At 32.9% G+C, this 17,509-nt stretch overlaps 2 protein-coding genes across 3 annotated transcripts in view; one reads left to right on the top strand and one right to left on the bottom strand.

The window, feature by feature from the left end:
• Positions 1 to 942, top strand: part of LOC107457298 (dihydrolipoyl dehydrogenase, mitochondrial) — a 27,146-nt gene extending 26,204 nt beyond the window's left edge. Inside the window, exon 14 of the mRNA XM_043044592.2 lies at positions 686 to 942. Within this exon, the coding sequence (XP_042900526.1) occupies positions 686 to 751 (66 nt within the window). The 3' untranslated portion in view covers positions 752 to 942. The remainder of the gene's footprint in view (positions 1 to 685) is intronic.
• Positions 943 to 3,050: 2,108 nt separating this feature from the next.
• The window catches only part of LOC107457297 (protein toll), an 18,064-nt gene continuing 3,605 nt past the window's right edge, over positions 3,051 to 17,509 (bottom strand). The window contains exons 2-8 of one of the 2 annotated variants that reach the window (XM_043044585.2): positions 14,405 to 15,275; positions 12,020 to 12,276; positions 10,590 to 10,901; positions 8,319 to 8,460; positions 6,757 to 6,948; positions 5,159 to 5,288; positions 3,051 to 3,452 (exon numbers count right to left, since the gene is read on the bottom strand). In XM_043044585.2, coding sequence (XP_042900519.1) covers positions 3,152 to 3,452; positions 5,159 to 5,288; positions 6,757 to 6,948; positions 8,319 to 8,460; positions 10,590 to 10,901; positions 12,020 to 12,276; positions 14,405 to 15,275 — 2,205 coding nt within the window. In that variant the 3' untranslated portion in view covers positions 3,051 to 3,151. The remainder of the gene's footprint in view (positions 3,453 to 5,158; positions 5,289 to 6,756; positions 6,949 to 8,318; positions 8,461 to 10,589; positions 10,902 to 12,019; positions 12,277 to 14,404; positions 15,276 to 17,509) is intronic. The other variant, XM_043044587.2, reaches the window with a different exon arrangement.

The raw sequence follows: 17,509 nt of genomic DNA, 5'->3' as shown, positions 1-17,509 counted from the left end.
TTAACGTTAAAATTTATGTTTAAATGGACTTTTGTATTTTGTAATGTGATAAAAAAAATTTCAATTTTTTCATAGTTTTTTAATTATTTCAATTTATCTAAATTTTTTCTGATAAATTGATTCTGATTTTCGAATTCTGTTTTCCTTCTTAAGTAATCAGTTTTGCATTTTCTAATTTTAAACGCTTTAAAGTATTGTATTTTCTGCAAAGAGATTACAAGGTTAACCGACAAAAATAATTTTGTGTTATATAAACAATGATGTTTATATAACAATCACCACCAACAATTGCCTTCAATATGTCGGTCTAAACACTTTGGCATACGGCCCTTCATTGGTCAATCTGCTGTGCATGTGGCCCTTCACTGAAAAAGGTTGTGCACCCCTATTCTAAGCCAAATATGTGAAAAAATTGCAATAATTTATCTATTAAGTTCTTGCCCGTGCAATTTGCGCTGCTTCGAAAAATTCCCAATCCAAACATCGGATTGCATAACATCGATAATTTTTGATGCAAGACCCAGTCCTTGTCACGGAATTCACTTATTTATTCTTTAGATTCTACTTATGTTAATTTATTTTAAAAGTTTGGATCACTAACACAATATTGAATAAATTTTTTTTTTTTTAAATGTTTTTAACTCTTTATTAGCTACATTTATTTACTTGCGTTTTTTATTTTTAGACTGTCTCTGAAGCATTTAGAGAAGCAAATTTAGCTGCGTATTTTGGTAAACCGATAAATTCTTAAGCCGCAATTAGAGTTTTATCTGAACTAAGACATTCTTGTTATTCTGTGTATAAAGAATGGTGTATAGGAGGAAGACCAGTTACCTCTCCGAGCAAAAAAACTCATCACCCAATGTTTCTTCAGAATATATTAAAAGTCTTGTACAAATATTATAGAGCATTTTTGTTAAAATAAAATTTGTGTTTACATTTTTCTTGTTTTTGAATTCTCCCTCACAGTTTTGTCTGTTTATTGATGCATCTATCTTGGTAAGAAGGTTGTTATTTCAGTTATTTATTCCAGTTAAATCTCAGTTTGTTATTATTAGTAAATAAATTACTTTGATTTATTTTACTAGGATTAGTAATTAGTAAAATAATTCAAAGTATTTTAAATTAGGATCCTTGGCAGAGTAGCTTTTCATGATTCACTTCGAAATGCTTTGTAGTTGAATTAGAAACATATTGGAAGTTGCATTAATAATATTGTACAAATACTTTGCATTAGTATTATAAACACAATGGAATAATGCAGTTGTATTTCAGCAGGGCAGAGATATCAACCATTACAGATTCTGTTTAAAAGCTATAAAAATAGAATCTAATTTTTAGATTTTTAAAAAAAAAGTTAGATCATTATTTTTTTGTTTATTTCTTTACGGTTTGTAAAATGGAAGATTTTTTCAGAGCAGGAGACAAACCGTTGTCTTTTAATATATGGGCAAACTTATTTTTTCTGTAAACAAGGAAGTTTTCTTGTGCTTTTATGAACTTACTATTAATATTTTTCTCTTAAATTCTTATATTAACTCTTTGATGCAGATAGGACACCAGCGTCCCTTACATATAAACAATGAAACCTTGGTTAAGTGAACACACTTGAGACTGAAAAAAATTGTCTGATTATGGAAGTTGACCGCTTACAGGAAGGGTACCCTTATATCGAAGTTTAAAACTCTAAATTGTATTTAGAATATTTTCAATGATATAGAAATAATTAAATAATCTACAATGTTTATTTAAACAATGAGGATGTTTATTTTAACTTGAAAAGTATTTTTTTCTATACAAAAAGGATATATGGAAAAGTTTGATATAAATATATAATTCGAGATGTAGCTACTGATGAATGCATATAATTTTCCTATTAGCACAGATATTCAAATTAGTCATAGGATACCGAATATTAGCTTTAGTCCTCTGTCGGTATCAATTATTATGTTTATACCCCCAAGTACTTACCCATCACTTGATGGGAAACGAGGTTAATACCTCTTTTAAAGTAAACCTGCGATTCACAGAAAGCAAAAATATCAATGCTTGCCTTATAAGGTACGAGGACCTATGGAATCGCTATATTCACAATTAATCATCTATTAAGTGTCTGAATAAATGTTTTATTTATATGAACAAAGGTTATATTTCTGTTCATTTTCCCCCCCACCTCAGCTGTGTTAAACACTGTCAAAGAAATTTTCAGTGGGGAAGCATTGAGAGCATTTAAGATGTTATATCAACTTAAGGGGTGGCATTAAGGGGTGTCGTCTAGATAAAAAGATGTTGTCTGGGTGAGCAGTACATTTTCTCTACTTTCTTTGCAAATATAAGGAGAAAGATTGATTCTCAGTGTCCGTAACTGGAGTTAGAATGTAAAATGCTAAATTTCCATCATTTGGCTACTGGTGATTGAATGTGAAATGATGAATTTCAGTAATTTGTGTCCTCGTAATTGACCATAAAATGACGAATTTTTGTTTTGAAGATTATATATTTAATAACATAAATATTTCTTTGACACATATTTTTAGATGTGTGTTAAAAATTAATGTTAAATAACTTGTTTAGATGTGTGTTGAAAATTAATGTAATTTTTCATAAACTTGTTTGTAATTTTTCAGTTAGAATTATAAGCCTCCATTCAACGAGTTATCCTATTGCTTTGAGCTTCATACTAAATATAGCCACAAGATTTATCTTAATGGAATTAAATAGAAATAATAATAAATGGAGGATTCAAAATTAACACGTTGAATGCCACGCTAATTTTACATGGCTTGCTCGTCTGGCCACACGGTAAATAACTACAAACTAAATTTGCATATATAGACAGATTCGGCAAGTTTATAAAAGGTTTAACATGACATGTCTGAAAAAAGTGATGAATCATATATTCCTATGAATTGTTTGAAAAAAATTGGTGGATAAAAATCTACTAATTAAACAATGAGCATCTTAGATGGGTATATAAAATTGAAACAATACAAACTTTTAACTTCATTTTTTTGTGACTGCATGTAATATTGTGATTAAAATAGCAAAAATTTAATTTAAAAGATTTAATTATTGGAAACAAGAACATATTGTTAATGAAATTACAAATAAGGAGTTTTTCTTTTTCCTAGAAATACTTTAGCGAATATATTTAGAATTCTTCTATCAAAGGAACATCACCAGATTTGTCGTCTAACAGTTCGTAGTTATTGGTAGATCTGGGACGTTTTTCTGGCATTTCGTACTGCAGCATATCCCAGAATAATCTCGTTCCGAACTTGAGACTCCTTGAGGATTCCATCATGGTGGAAGGTTCATGGGTGGATGGTTCATGGTTCATGGGTGGAAGGGGTCCAAACTTCACAAGGATGACCCGATGCAATTTTTCCTCCAGTGAATTCGCAAATGCGACTCTAAATATCTCCATACAGAACTCGTTTTTCAGGTAGTGCCTGCGTAAATATAAATTTGAAATTCCTGAGTTAACCCTTTCCATACAATAAATTTCGATTGAAAACTTTTGTTAGGGTAAACACTGTTACCTTGACAAAACATAACAATACATTGGACTGTAGTTTGTTATTTAAAGAATAGTGGTTGTCAAACATTTAAAAGCTTTAAGATTTTTTTGTCATTTGCTAACATTGAATGAGATAGTGTTGTCTCAGAGTGGCTATTTAATTCGCAAATGCCACTCTAAATATCTCCATGCAGAACTCGTTTCTCAGGTAGTGCTTGCGTATGGATAAACTTAAAATTCGTGAGTTAACCTTGTCCGGGAATATAAAGTTCGATTGAAAATTTTTGTTAGGGTAAACACTATTGCCCTAACAAACCATAATACATTAGACAGTAGTTAGTTATTTAAAGAATAGTGGCTGCCAAACTTTTAAAAGCTAGCTTTTAAACATTCATTAAATTTTTAGTGGTTTATAACATTGAGTGAATTAGTGTTCTCAGATTGGCTATATTGCAGGGTTAGAAACAAGAGGGGGGAGAAGTAATTTGCTCCTTTCTTATTTTAATTGAAATAAATTAATAAGCGTTAAATACTCCAAACGCCCATTAATATAGAGTATTTCCCTCAAATATAGGATATCAAATAGCCAGTGCAATACTACTTCACTTGGTTGATATGGGAATCAATATTTGGTTGGAGTTAGAGCCCGACTTAGCCTAATTGGGGCCCCCTCTGCTTCACTTTTTCAGTAATGAAGAACCGAACTTTATGGAAGTATTTAAATTTTTCACCTCATTGCAGATAACAAAACAATTGACTAGAACCTAAAATAGCTATAATCACCCTCCCCCAATGGTCAGACGAAATATCGTTTGGTCCATTTTATTGATTTTCTGACCATTCTATGTCCATCATGCCGAAAGCAGTTTTCCGATTGTTAACATTGTCATCTATCTGCGAAAAATTTATATCCTTGCTGACATTAGGGTGGAATTCAGCTAAGTTTTCGCAACAACGATGTTTCAATGAAGACAATCAGAAACCTGTATTTTCTTTAACATATCGCATTTTGCGATATGAAAAAATATAGGCTTTTGATTGACCAAATTTGTCCACCGTAATTTCGAAAATTTAGCTGAATTACGGCCCTAGAAAGCAATGGATTTACGAAATATAGATTGTGTTCATACAATAGATTAATGAAGAAGCCAACATAAAATTGACGATTTTTCACTTTACTGATATTTTGAACTTAAAATAAACTTTCTATTCGGGAGCCCCTTCTGATGTAGGGGTCCTGGGCTATTGCAACGCTTTCCATAACTGAAAGCCTCCACACGGTTTTGTATAGGTAGTCCGATCAGACCACTGTGAAGGATGTCCACTTTCCAAACGAGTCACTTAATACAAAATCTAGTTAAAATAAGAAAGTGGTAGCAAATATACGACTAAAATTTTGTTTTATTTATGAATATTATTGGTTTGCCTTATTCACTTGTCAACCACTACAGATTCAATTCGCAAATACATATGATGAATTTCTCTCAGTTACTTTAATAAAAGATTTTGGGTTCATGCTATTAATTAATAACTAGATTACTATAATAATTTTGATGAATTATTCAAAGTTGTATTAAAAATAAAATATTTAGGTTATAAACGGTTAAAATACTGGCAAAAAATGATGCGTACACTTACCTAGAAAGCAAGATGATTGCACGTTTGCTATCCAAAACTTGTTCCATCAGATTGTTTATTTCAAAATTTCCTGCTTTGAGATCTCTCTGGGGTACAAATAATTTATAAAATGGATGTTTCTCCTCCAGCTCTAAAGAAATGTAAAAATAAGCAATTTTTTTTTTTTTTTTTTTTTATAGGATGGTTTATCTTTCTTTCCAGATTAGAAAATATTTTTCTTGCAATCAAGTTTTTTTTCAGGTCAAAGGGAAGTAAGAAAGACTAAACTATTTTTTTAATTGAAAATTGATTATACATCAGAATTTAAATGGGAAGTTTTCAAGAAGTGGAAGCATATAACACTGATCCAAACTTTAAGCTTTGACAGCATTTAAGATTAAATTTAATTTTCAGTACATTTTTTTATGGTAAATTTATTATTCTTTCAAGTGACAAGACATAAATTTTTTCTACCATTTTCTACAAATATCTCAATTTTTTTTTCTAACCTAAAGGATGAATTTTGGGCATTCACGCTGTTAACGATGCCAATTAACAAATAAATAAATTAATAAATAAGTAAATAAAAAAATAGCTTCATTATGATAAAATAAGATTAAAATGATTACAAAAAATGTACCACATCATCAGTTTTACCATAAAATCCAGAGTTAATAATCAAGGATGGAAATATCTTCAACAAATCAGTTCAAATATTGGTTTTTGCTGATGATTTAGATATTATCGCTAGAACGCAGACAGCACTAACACAATCCTTTTTATGTCTGGAGAAGGAAGCTATTAAGATGGGATTAAGAATCAATGAAAATAAAACTAAATATATGCCCTGCACAAAAGCTGGCTATAAAGAAACACAGTTTGAAATTGGAGCATACAAATTCGAAGCCGTTGATAGCTTCACCTATTTGGGGTCTATAACAACAAAAATGACACTACACAAGAAATACACACGAGAATCACGATGGCCAATAAGTATTTTTATGGCCTAAGAAAATATCTTAAGTCAAGCCTAATAAAAAGTAAAACAAAAGTGTTACTCTATAAATGTCTTATACGATCAGTGCTTACATACGCATGTGAGACCTGGACAATGACCCGTGGAGATGAAAATATGATAGCTAGTTTTGAGAGAAAAATTCTGCGAAGCATTTTTGGTGGAATAAGTAAAAACGGTACCTGGTTTAGAAGATCAAATACGGAACTCTACAAAGCATATAAAGAACCTGATGTCATTAAATTTATCAAAATTCAGGGGATTGGATGGGCGGGCCACATTGTGGGAATGGAGGATGGCAGGACAACCAAGAAGGTTTTCTGTGCCAGGCCAGCCGGTACAAGAGGGGGAGGACGACCAGGCCTGGGATTTTTAGACTGCCTTGGAGGGGACCTACGGATTTTAAAGATGATTGACTGGGGGACCTTGGCTAGGGGAAGAATGTCTTGGCATAGGCTTGTTGAGAAGGCCAAGGCCCATCCTGGGCTGTCGTGCCAATGAGAAGAAGAAGAATAATAATCAAGGATAAAAACCAAATGTAAAATAATAATAAATAAAATTTATTGAATTTTTAAATTATTATTTTCAAATTTTTTCCACTTACCTGGCAAAAAATGGTGTCTGACCATTTCAGCGTCTTCATCAGAGAACGAAATATATGCATCATATAGTTTTCCAGTGTCTCTCTTGTCTCTATTTTTGAGGCATCTGAAACCTCTTGAGTAGAGCCAAACTCTTAAATGATATCGATATCGGAAATAAACCACAAAAGAGGTCACGGTCATCATAAGTGTCACTGCAACAAATGTAAGAATCACTGACTCCAGATAAAAAAAAATAGCATATTTAGTATAACATATGGTGAAAAATGATTGTTTAATAAATATGAGTAGTTGTAGGCTTTTATTTTTCCTGCAAGTAGGGAAATAATAGTTACAAATATGCTCCTTAAGACATCTCAAACTTTTTGAATGCAGCCAAAATAATAAATGATATCTATATACAACCATTGACCAGACGTTTTCAATTGGTGAGAGATCAGGAGAACGTGCTGACCAGGGCAACAGGTGAACATGCTCTGCGTCAAGGAAGTTCAGGATAGTACGGGCAACATGCGGTCGTGCATTCCGTGCTGAAACGTAGCGTTATGTAATCTTCGAAGATATGGCAGTGGCCCTAACACATCAGAAATGTAACGGCTGCTGTTCAAAGTTCCGGCAATGCAAACAAGAGTTGATCGAGACGCGTGTCCAATGGCACCAAATACCTACTCCAGGTGATGGGCCAGTATGGCGATGTCAAATGCAAGCAGCCAATGGGTGTTCTCCACCATGTCGCCAAACACTAAGCGACCGTCATGATGCAGAACCTGGAATCGCATGAAAAGACGACGTCCTGCTATTCCTGCGTCCAGGTTCGTCGTTGATCACTCCACTGGAGGCGCTTCTGCCTGTGATGTAGGGTCAAGTTTAGTCAAAGCCATCGTCACCGTGCTGACAGTCCATGCTGCTGCAAACGTCGCTGAACTGTTCGTGCAGACAGTTGCTGTCTTGCAAATGACCCCATTTGTTGTCACAGGGTTCGTGACATAGCTGTACGACCCCTTAAAGCCATGTGGATAATATGTCTGTCCTCTCGGCTAGTGATGGGGAGGCCCGCTGAGATTCTGCACGACGTTCCATCTCACCGTTCATCGATTCCATATTTTGCTAACAGTCATGGGATTTCGACCAACGCGACCAGCGGTATGATAAACCGCAATTCCGGTAGGCCGCAATTGGACCTCGATTAAACTCAGACACGTGCTGGTAGTCATTTCTCCTTCTTACACGAGGCATAACAAAAACTTTTTTTACCCAAGAACAACGCTCAAATTCAATTTCTGAATGAGAAATTTACTGTCAAATTTCTTCTTTTACTCACATTAAAAGTGTCGCTACAGCCGCCTGCTTTGCAGGAATGCGCTGATAAGCTAATCATTTGCATACCACAACATGCTTTATCCGTTTTGCAAATTTCAAGTTCGTAGTGTGTCGCTTTACTAGTGTAGCAAATTCAAAAGCTATAATAGAAATGAAGCAGCAAAGTAAACTACTTTTATAGTTTTTTCAATTTAAAAATACTTGATATATGCGAAATCAATGATAAATTATAAATAGTACTTACTCAAGCTTCCTGCTCCCATTAAGATATAGTTCCGTAATAATTCAGGGCAAAATTCAATTTCGCTTAGATTCATTATTAATCTCCCTCTCAAGCTTTCTTTGCCGTCTCTGTAGCTACAAACTGTCTCATTTGCATCTGTAATCTGGAAATATTTACATGATACGTGATACAATAATGTGATACAATAAACAGAGCATCTACGGGAATGGATGAAAGAATTTTAATTTTTTTGTCTGTATTTTTTTGTCTACCGACGTAAATAAAGTAACTACCTATTTAATTATATTTATATGTTAAGAACATTCAAGGAATGAATGTTCTTAACATATAAATATAATTAAATTATTGAAAACAATTTCCGAGAGAAAACTTAGCTTCCTCTGACAACTTCTTAGTTTTAAGCGATTGTATTAACCGCATTTTTTCACCTTCTATTCATAATTATCCTGAGAATCAGCGTCCAACATGTTTGACAACATTTGGTAGAATTTTATAACTTGAAAAATAATATTTAGTATTTTTTTGTTTGTTTGTATGAGAACGATTCTATGTAAAAATACAATTAGAATTATTTTTGTCTGTTGGAGTTCTTAATTACAATGGAAAATTATGACAAAAAAGAGGAATTAGATTTGAGTAACCTTTTGGATAGTTTCAGCGCACTTAGAAGATAGAATAAATAGAATATTATTATAATCTTGTGTATTTTGGTTCATAACCAAAATTAAAAAAGAAAAAAAAAACAACACATTTTTAAAGCATCCTACATCAATGTGCACATTATAAAAGTATCCTACAATTTGTAGAAGCGCGTTGGCAGGTATGTATCAGCTACTGTTCCAATTTTTAAGTCTCGCAGTGAACTGATCGTAAAGATACGGTTCCCAGTAGAACATTGAAGTCAAGCATCACTGGCTGCGGTCAGTAAGTGGGTGGGTGACCACTTAGATCAACCTGCGTAAGGGCCGAGGGAGGGCGGTATCGGTCCTCGTTGAACTGTTCCACTGTAATGTGCTCGACTCCACGAGCAGTTCGTTGGGTTAGCAAAGCAGGGCTGCCACCCCCTCTGCAGAGGATCAAAATTGCGATGGCATGCCTTTGGATCATCCTCAGGGATGTTTTCTAAACCACCGCCAATAGCCCATTGTGCAGCTCTAGTGCGACGTAAATAAAGTAACTACCTACCTACCGTTTCAATTTTTAAAGGTCATATAAATTGGAAAGTTGGAAATTAAGTAAATTTCGGCGATTAAGCTCGAAGCGTCATTGACTGATTCATCGAGTCTTAGGACCTAGTATTAAATGTCATAAATATAAGGGTCATATAATTAAACAGAACCGAACTGAATAAAAATATCTGGGTAATAGAGGCCGCTTGCATCTCTTCAACTCATTCATCCTGATCGATATGGTGGTTCAATAAAGTTATATACAATGTCGTGATAAAAGCATAGAGCATAAGGGGTCTTATAAGTAGGTTCTAAAGTCTATATTAACATTTTACGGTCGTACGTCTACTCTCAGTCACCAACACTTTTTTACCGTTCCAGTCGTATGTCTGCTCTCAGCAACCACAGCAAAGAACCATACTGATCTTATATTACATTAAATCGACAAGATTCGGAGATACGTAGAATGAGAAATAATATTTTATAAATTGTGTTTAAGTAAATTAATTCCGACCAGCATGACACCCATGTATAAACTTAATACGACCACAAATGGTTAAAAGGAATTTTCTATTATAAGGTTGGTAATAATGAATGGGTCATATGTTTTTTTCCTTTAAAAGTTAGTTAAAAGCAGCGTGATTCAACTTCCATGTCTTTCCCTCCCCCAAAGAGTGTACAGACCTCGGCATGGGTGTTAAAAAAATGTCGAATAATTTTATTAAATTAAATCAGTGTTTCCCAATCTTATGGCTTTTGTGTACCCTCTCCAAAGTTTTCGTAACGCTGTGTATCACTAATAAAAAGATGAATGTACTTTTTAAAAATGTGTTTATTTTTATTAACATATTTTAGTTATTAACAGTTAACTCTGCAAAAAATACCCAATAGAAAAATACGTAATCGTAAATTTTCATGGCTAGCATTGCTTTTAAATAAAATGTTTTGAACTTTTCATTTGTTGCAAGACCATTTCGCATAAGAAGCGCGTATCCCCGCTAAACTGTTCCCGTTCCCCTGGGGGTACGCGTACCACATTTTGGGAAGCACTGAATTAAATTAATCGTAAGTAATTAAAGATAGATTTATTCCAATGCATTGCCTTAGATTCGTGTGCTATCATCCACTTTCTGAAAGGCAGAGTATCGCAATCACAATACCACGGATTTCGAGATAGAGTGAATGTTTTGACATTAGACGGTGGATAATCTATGAATCTTGTAATATTGTTGTTTGCCAGTAGAAGAACCTCTATGTTATTGGGAAGTTTGAAGTCCACTCGAGCAATTAAGTTGCTTTCCAGATTCAAGATCTTTAACTTGGATGTTGAAGGAAGGTTGAGCTTGATTGGATTTGACAGCATGTTTTCTCGAAGATTCAGTTCGCCAATCAATTCTGGAAATTTAGTTGGAATCTAACGAAGGAAAATAAAGTTTTTAATCTAATAAATCTAAATGTTTATAAGATGCATGATCATTTCCAGAAATATCGTTATTTTGAGTGGAAAACTCTTATAAACAGTTTTTATACTTAATTGTAGTTCAGTTATAAATATTGTTTTACAATTAAATTGTAAAGTTGCGAGGAGTTCAGATTAATATGATATTAAAAGTGGCCGGTTAATAATAAATAAGGTTGTTTTATATTGCAAGAACTTAAAATCTTCTAATTCTAATTATTGCCTGATCTCGGCAACTATCGCCGAAGGCAGCACTAATCGATCCTTCGGTGGATATTTAATTAATATCTAAATTGACTCGTTTAGTATTTGCTGTTGAATAAGGAGATTGTTGACAGCAAATTGTTCGTGACGTTCTGATGTCTTTAATGCGTGTAGATTGTACTAAGGACAGCGTCCGAAAGAAAGAAGGTAGTTGCTGCATTATATTTGGCTGTTGTGTTGATAAGTTCTTGTTGAAATATGGTGCAATAATTTTTTTGGTCACTGAATCAAGTTATCTGTTTTTTTCCCAATGCCCACCTGGATAATGACCAAGGTCATGCAGGCACATGAAGGGCAGATTTGTTGACCACTCTTTCAGGGGCACCATATTAGGTGGGTCAACGCTGCTCCCACAGTAAGGACAGATAGTACGGAGAAGGAAAGAACATCCATGCCTTGCCCGGGATTCGAACCCAGAACCTTTCTGATGCACCGGCAGTTCCCTAACCCCTGATCTGTTGTCAATTGACTTAAATTTTTTTTTACATGAAATGGATAGGTACAGAACACTGGAAGACGAACATTGAAAACGTAGTTTGTAAACGAACATTAGATCTCGCATGTTAATTATTTCAAATAAGGTAGTGGTAAATAAAAGATGGTACACATTGGAAAGATGGCTAATCATTCTATAATAAAATAATTTGTTTTCCTCTTTTTTTCTTATTACCCTGATTATAGTCATTCTAAAAGTTTCATTTTATCTACTCAGCTCTTCATTTATAGAGGCTACTATTCAAAATTAATTTCGTACTATTAAAAACCATGCAATAACAAATTATCTGTTAAAAATTAAAAAAAAAAAATACTTCTCTCAGTTCTCTTGATGAGCAATTCACATTCACATAACGCTCTTCGCCGTCTGCAACGCATGAACACTCACAAGGAGATGGACAATCATCTTTTGGCCACGAAACCAAGTCTTCTTTTGTCAATTGACTTAACTTTTTTGATTTGAAATGGATTGGTGAAGAACAGTTGAAGTCGAGATTTAAGTTTCGTAAGTTTGTGTTCTGCATCCAATCTTTGATCCATAAAAGGCGACAATCACATATCCATTTATTTTCTGTAAAATAAAAAGAATGTAAACACGTCTAATTTTGGAAGTACAGAATAAAGATTAAAAAGGCGTCTACCAAATTTTGTACTTAGCCATTTAAAATTGCATTCTTTAAAATGATGTAAGAAACTGTATACCTTACATTTCAAATTTTTTCGAGTAATATTAAAAAAAGAAATAATGAAAAAGGATAAATGTTATCTAAAAGCTATTTTTTTGATAAATATTTACTAAAAGCTATTATTTTTGGATAAACGAATTATTATGAATTAAACGAATTCTTTAAATTCGTTATTCGTATCTTTCAGTTTAATTCCTCTTCAATTTGCATTTAAAAATTAGTAATTTAGGGAAAACCCATTATGATTTAGTCGTTTTTAAGAAATATACACAATGCGATAACTAATTTCTTTCAACTAGTGGGCTGCGCTCCCTGCTCGCTAACGCTTGCCAACCCCCGCTTATATGGTTTGCTTCGCAAACCAAGCTCGCTTCGCTCGCTACTAACTTAGGTACATTGCAAATGCACAAAATTCTAAGAATTCAAAACAATCATTCAAATCCATATAAAAACTTTTTTTTGAAAAAAAAATTACATCTTTTTAGTAAATACTAAGACATTAAAATAAATTTGAATTCAAATAAATGACATGTAATTCGTTAAACCTATTAGAAATATGCTATAGAATAATTCGTAATCTAAATCAAAAATCGTCAAATAAATTCGTAATCTATAAATTTGTGAAAAAAAAGCTCTTTCGACAAAATACTAAAATAGAGATCTATCGGCAAAGACTACTCAATTCTGCCTAGCTTAATAGTATGAGATTGCCAAAGCTGATGCTCTCTGGTTATTTCCGTTTCCGTTTTTAAAAGAGCTATATGTTGAGCCATCTCAGCTAGATTTGGCATGTGACATTTTTAGCTGTAATCATTGGTCGATTCGCCGTGTAAGAGAAATAGTAACGTAAACAAAACAAACAAACGTTGCCACTGGCGGAAAAGAAATACAGCCAAAATTTGGGAGCCACGTAAGAGAATTATATATATTAGATTGTATTTTCTGTAAATTGTATTCTGTAATTTCTATAAATTGTATTTTATGCCGATAAAATTTATTACTATCTCAAAGACTGGTAACTAGCATATTGTCCAATCGATGAATTTTAAATTTTCATTGGTGAGATAAGGAAAAAAAAATTGCGTATAAAAGACGCATTTTTGAACTATTGGTCGCATTTTCCTTCTGCATCGTGCTACAGGAATACCTCAAAAAAATGTGCTAAAATAAGTATAAAGTGTCAGGATACGCTTATTTAAACGCACTTTTTTTTCAAGAAACATGCTTTTTTCCTATTATATTTGGATTTATCACTTCTAATATATGAGAGAGAGATCGAGTTTTGAAAAGGTGATTTCTATACTTTTACCGCTATAACGGTACAAAGATTTAACCATACAAAGTAATGTGTCGCATTTGTCATCATATCTTTTCAAAGACTTTTTAAACTGATCCGGCCATTTGTCGAGTTTGAGTAGTTATGGATTTATTTCAAATAAATAAAAAGTGCTTGTTAAAATATTTTGCTGCCAGTCTACTTCAGAAAGAGATAATGCATTGATAATAACTATCACGTCTTATAAATGACAAAGCATTTGGTGAAAGTATCAAATTACATTAGGTAACTAATAAACAAATTTTTTTTATTTTATTATTTTAATCAAATCTTGACAACAGCTAAAACAATCGGCCTGGTGCATGTTAAATATATTGGGGTTAAAAGTTCTCTTGTTGGATGTGGTGTGTAAGTTTGAAGAGAAGGTGCTGTACACGTCGTCTGACCAGAGTTAAAATTACGATTCATTCTTACCATGGCCGTGAAAAGATACAGCTCTAAATATGGGGCTAGGTGTTTGGCCATGGTTGAGTAACGTGTATAGAAATATTGCATAATATATTTTGAATTGATTAGTGCTTACATTAATTTAAATAGCATTTTAAAGAACTAAGAGGTTAAACAAAAGTGATGGGAGTAAATAAAGTTTTCTATTATGTATACATTTTTGCATTGAGTATGTTTATGATAAAAGGAGGAAATAAAAGCTTTAAAATAATTGTCCAAATTGTACTAACCTGATGAAAACATTTCTCGAATCTTTATAATACGAGGAAATGATTCTCTGGATAAAACACTCAGTTTGTTCTTTCTAATAGTTAAGGATTTTAAATTAGATAAATTTTTAAAAGCACCATGAACTCGGCTTAAATTGGTGTTTGCCAAGTTCAATCTTGTTACTCGACCAGCCGCTGAGAAATCATTTTCATTCAGTTCTCCTAGACCATTAGAATGCAGAATAAGTTCTCTCAGATAGGGAGTGTTTCTAAATGAACCATTCAAATTCTTCAACTCATTTTCGGATAGATTGATAATTTGTAACTGTTTCAAATGAGAAAAAGCTTCTGAATCAATTTGGGAAATATTATTTATGTTGAGTGACAACTTTCTAAGCCATGGACTTGTAGAAAAATCCGTATTTTTTATCCACCGAAGTCTGTTTCTACTTAAATCAATACTTTTCAGTGAGGCCATCGAATGAAAAGTATTATCACAAGATTCGATTAAGTTATCACTTAAATCGATATGCTCCAATCGATAGTTCTGACCAAAACAATTTTTAACACTCCTTAGGCGATTGTTTTTAAGAGTAACTTTAATCAAGTTTTCCAAATTGTTGAAAAAGCCATCAGGAATAATTCTCAATGAGTTGCAGCTCAAATCTAGTTCTTCAAGGTGAGAAAATGGTATCAGAAATGCTTTTGAAACCTTCTCGAGACCGCATTCTCTTAAAGATAATTTAAGCAAGTTGTGAAGGTTGAAACCTAGTGCCTTATCACTGATATAAGTTAGATTCTTATTTCCATTCAAGTGCAGCTCTTCAATATCCATAATATCGTTAAATGCTTCTTCCAGTGAGGTTAAATCATTCCTTTTGAGATTGATTACCTGCAATAAAAAATATGCAATAACTCCATTAAAAAGTCAGTAATTTTGTTAGTCAATAGAGAGATTTTGCACTTTTATGTTAGCTTCCGTACACTCTAATACATAAAATCGAAGCAAAAATTGCATCGCATGCTCACGTTTATTTTAGTTGCTATGTATCTTTACGTTATGTTGGCGTGATTTACGTTTCAAGGATAAAGCTACAAGCGCACTGTTTATAAATGTTAAATGCTGTTTTCTGATTAAGTCTACCCCCCTCCCCCACAATTTTTTTTTAAATATTTTTTTCAAAAAAAAAAAAAAAAAATTAAACTGGGGTTTTTAATGCTAGTCTTCACATTTATTTTTTTATAATGAACAATAGAATAATACATAAATAATTCAAGTATTCAACATCTTTAAATAATAAATGTAATGCGTTTTTTGGAAACTTTGGCAAATCTGTCAATGATTTTTTTCAACATCCAAATAAATTTCTCGATGAATGTTTAATGATGCGAGTCCATTTAAACGTTCTTGATTTTGAATTGCTCCTAGGCCAAGTTTTGAGACGTCGAAAAGTTGGGAAGGAACGTTCTGCTGTTGCTGTACTAACTGGTAGAGTTATTAAAATTCTAAACAATATATTGATTGATGGGTAAAATGTCTTATTTCTTTTGTAAAGTATTAAAAAAATTGTTATTCTTATTTTTTTTTCAATTTGGGGGTGGGGCGTTTGGCCCACGTCCCACCAACCCAGCGGGGGTTGTAAATGCGACCCCGCTATTTGAAGACTCATCGTGAGCGAAACGGGGACAGGTGTACGCTAAATATGCCGGGATCATTAAGTTTAGCATAATCGAAACTATTTTTAGCATTATCGAAATATGTTTTGCTTAGTTTAAACTATACAAACCTACATTTGAGATTCCTTGGAAAACAATGTTCCTTCTGGTAGAGATTTAAGGAACAAATTTTAAAACAATTATAATTCTTATGAAATTTTATCAAGCTATACATCGGAACACTGGGATCGAAGCCCTTTATAAAAATTAAAAAAAGGTAGCCAATTTACTTTAAACTATCAAACAAAAGTCCTCATTCAAATTTAAGGTAGAAAAATAATTTTCACCTTTCACTTAAATTTTAATATATAGCACAGCATTCATTTTTTGAACGAAATATAATTATTTATATTGTTAGCACACAACGTGGATTTTTTCTCGTTTCATTCAAAAATTTAAAAAAAAATGTCATAGCTCTTATACCACTATTTTAATTTTTAAACTTTCTCCTCTCTTGATTCTTCTCTAATGATAAACAGGACTGCCAACTTTCGATATTTTTTGGGAAGTTTTCTTCTAGCGGTAGATATGTTTCAATGTAAAATTCTTTGTTTTGAAATTTTGATTTAATGCTATTTTTCACACTATTACGCGTAATGATTCAAATGTTCGTGCGAAACACCAATTTGTTCTAGCCTAGTCATGATTTAACGCTCATTTGTCCTAAAAATACTTTTCTTACTCCCTTTGCATTCCCACCCCCCTCATCGAATTTCATAGATCAGGGATGAATGGGTAAAGATCGGTAAGTTCCTTATAGGTAGTCCGATCAGACCACTATGAAAGTAAACCAGTTTATGAAAGAGTCATCTAATAAAAATCTAGTAAAAATAAGAAAGTGGTAGCAAATATATGTCTTAAAATTTGTTTAATTAATGAATATTATAGGTTTGTCTTATTTACTTGTCAACCACTACGGATTCAATTCTCAAATATATATGATAAACTTCTCTCAATTACTGTTACAGTTCTTCACTCTTAGTTTAAACCAGTGGTTCCCAACCTGGGGGCGATAATCCTTAGGGGGGCGATCAGGGGGCGACGAGTACTCAAAAGATAAAAATTGCTAATAATATTAATAATAAAAGCTATTTGAGATTGAAATTGAAAATATATATGAAACCAATGGTTCTGGTGTAGACGAAGAATTATGATAGTAAAAAATTAAAAAAAATTCAAGTGCAGGATCGTTATCGTCAAACGTTTTGGTATCGTAGGCGGAAATCTGATAAGTCACTCTGTTCCTCTGAGCAATAATACTGTTTCCAGGCGTATTGATGAGATGGCCGCCGACGTTGAATCAAAACTCATCAAATTTCTGAAAGAAGGTAAATTTGCGTTGCAGATTGATGAATCAACTGTGATAGATAACAAAGCTGTTTTAGCTTACGTGAGATTCATAAATGAGAG

The sequence above is a fragment of the Parasteatoda tepidariorum genome, chromosome 9 (assembly GCF_043381705.1).
Source record: "Parasteatoda tepidariorum isolate YZ-2023 chromosome 9, CAS_Ptep_4.0, whole genome shotgun sequence".
Taxonomy (NCBI): Eukaryota; Metazoa; Arthropoda; class Arachnida; order Araneae; family Theridiidae; genus Parasteatoda; species Parasteatoda tepidariorum.
The sequence above is the reverse complement of the archived record's forward strand: the minus strand, read 5'-3'. Positions and strand labels throughout refer to the sequence as shown.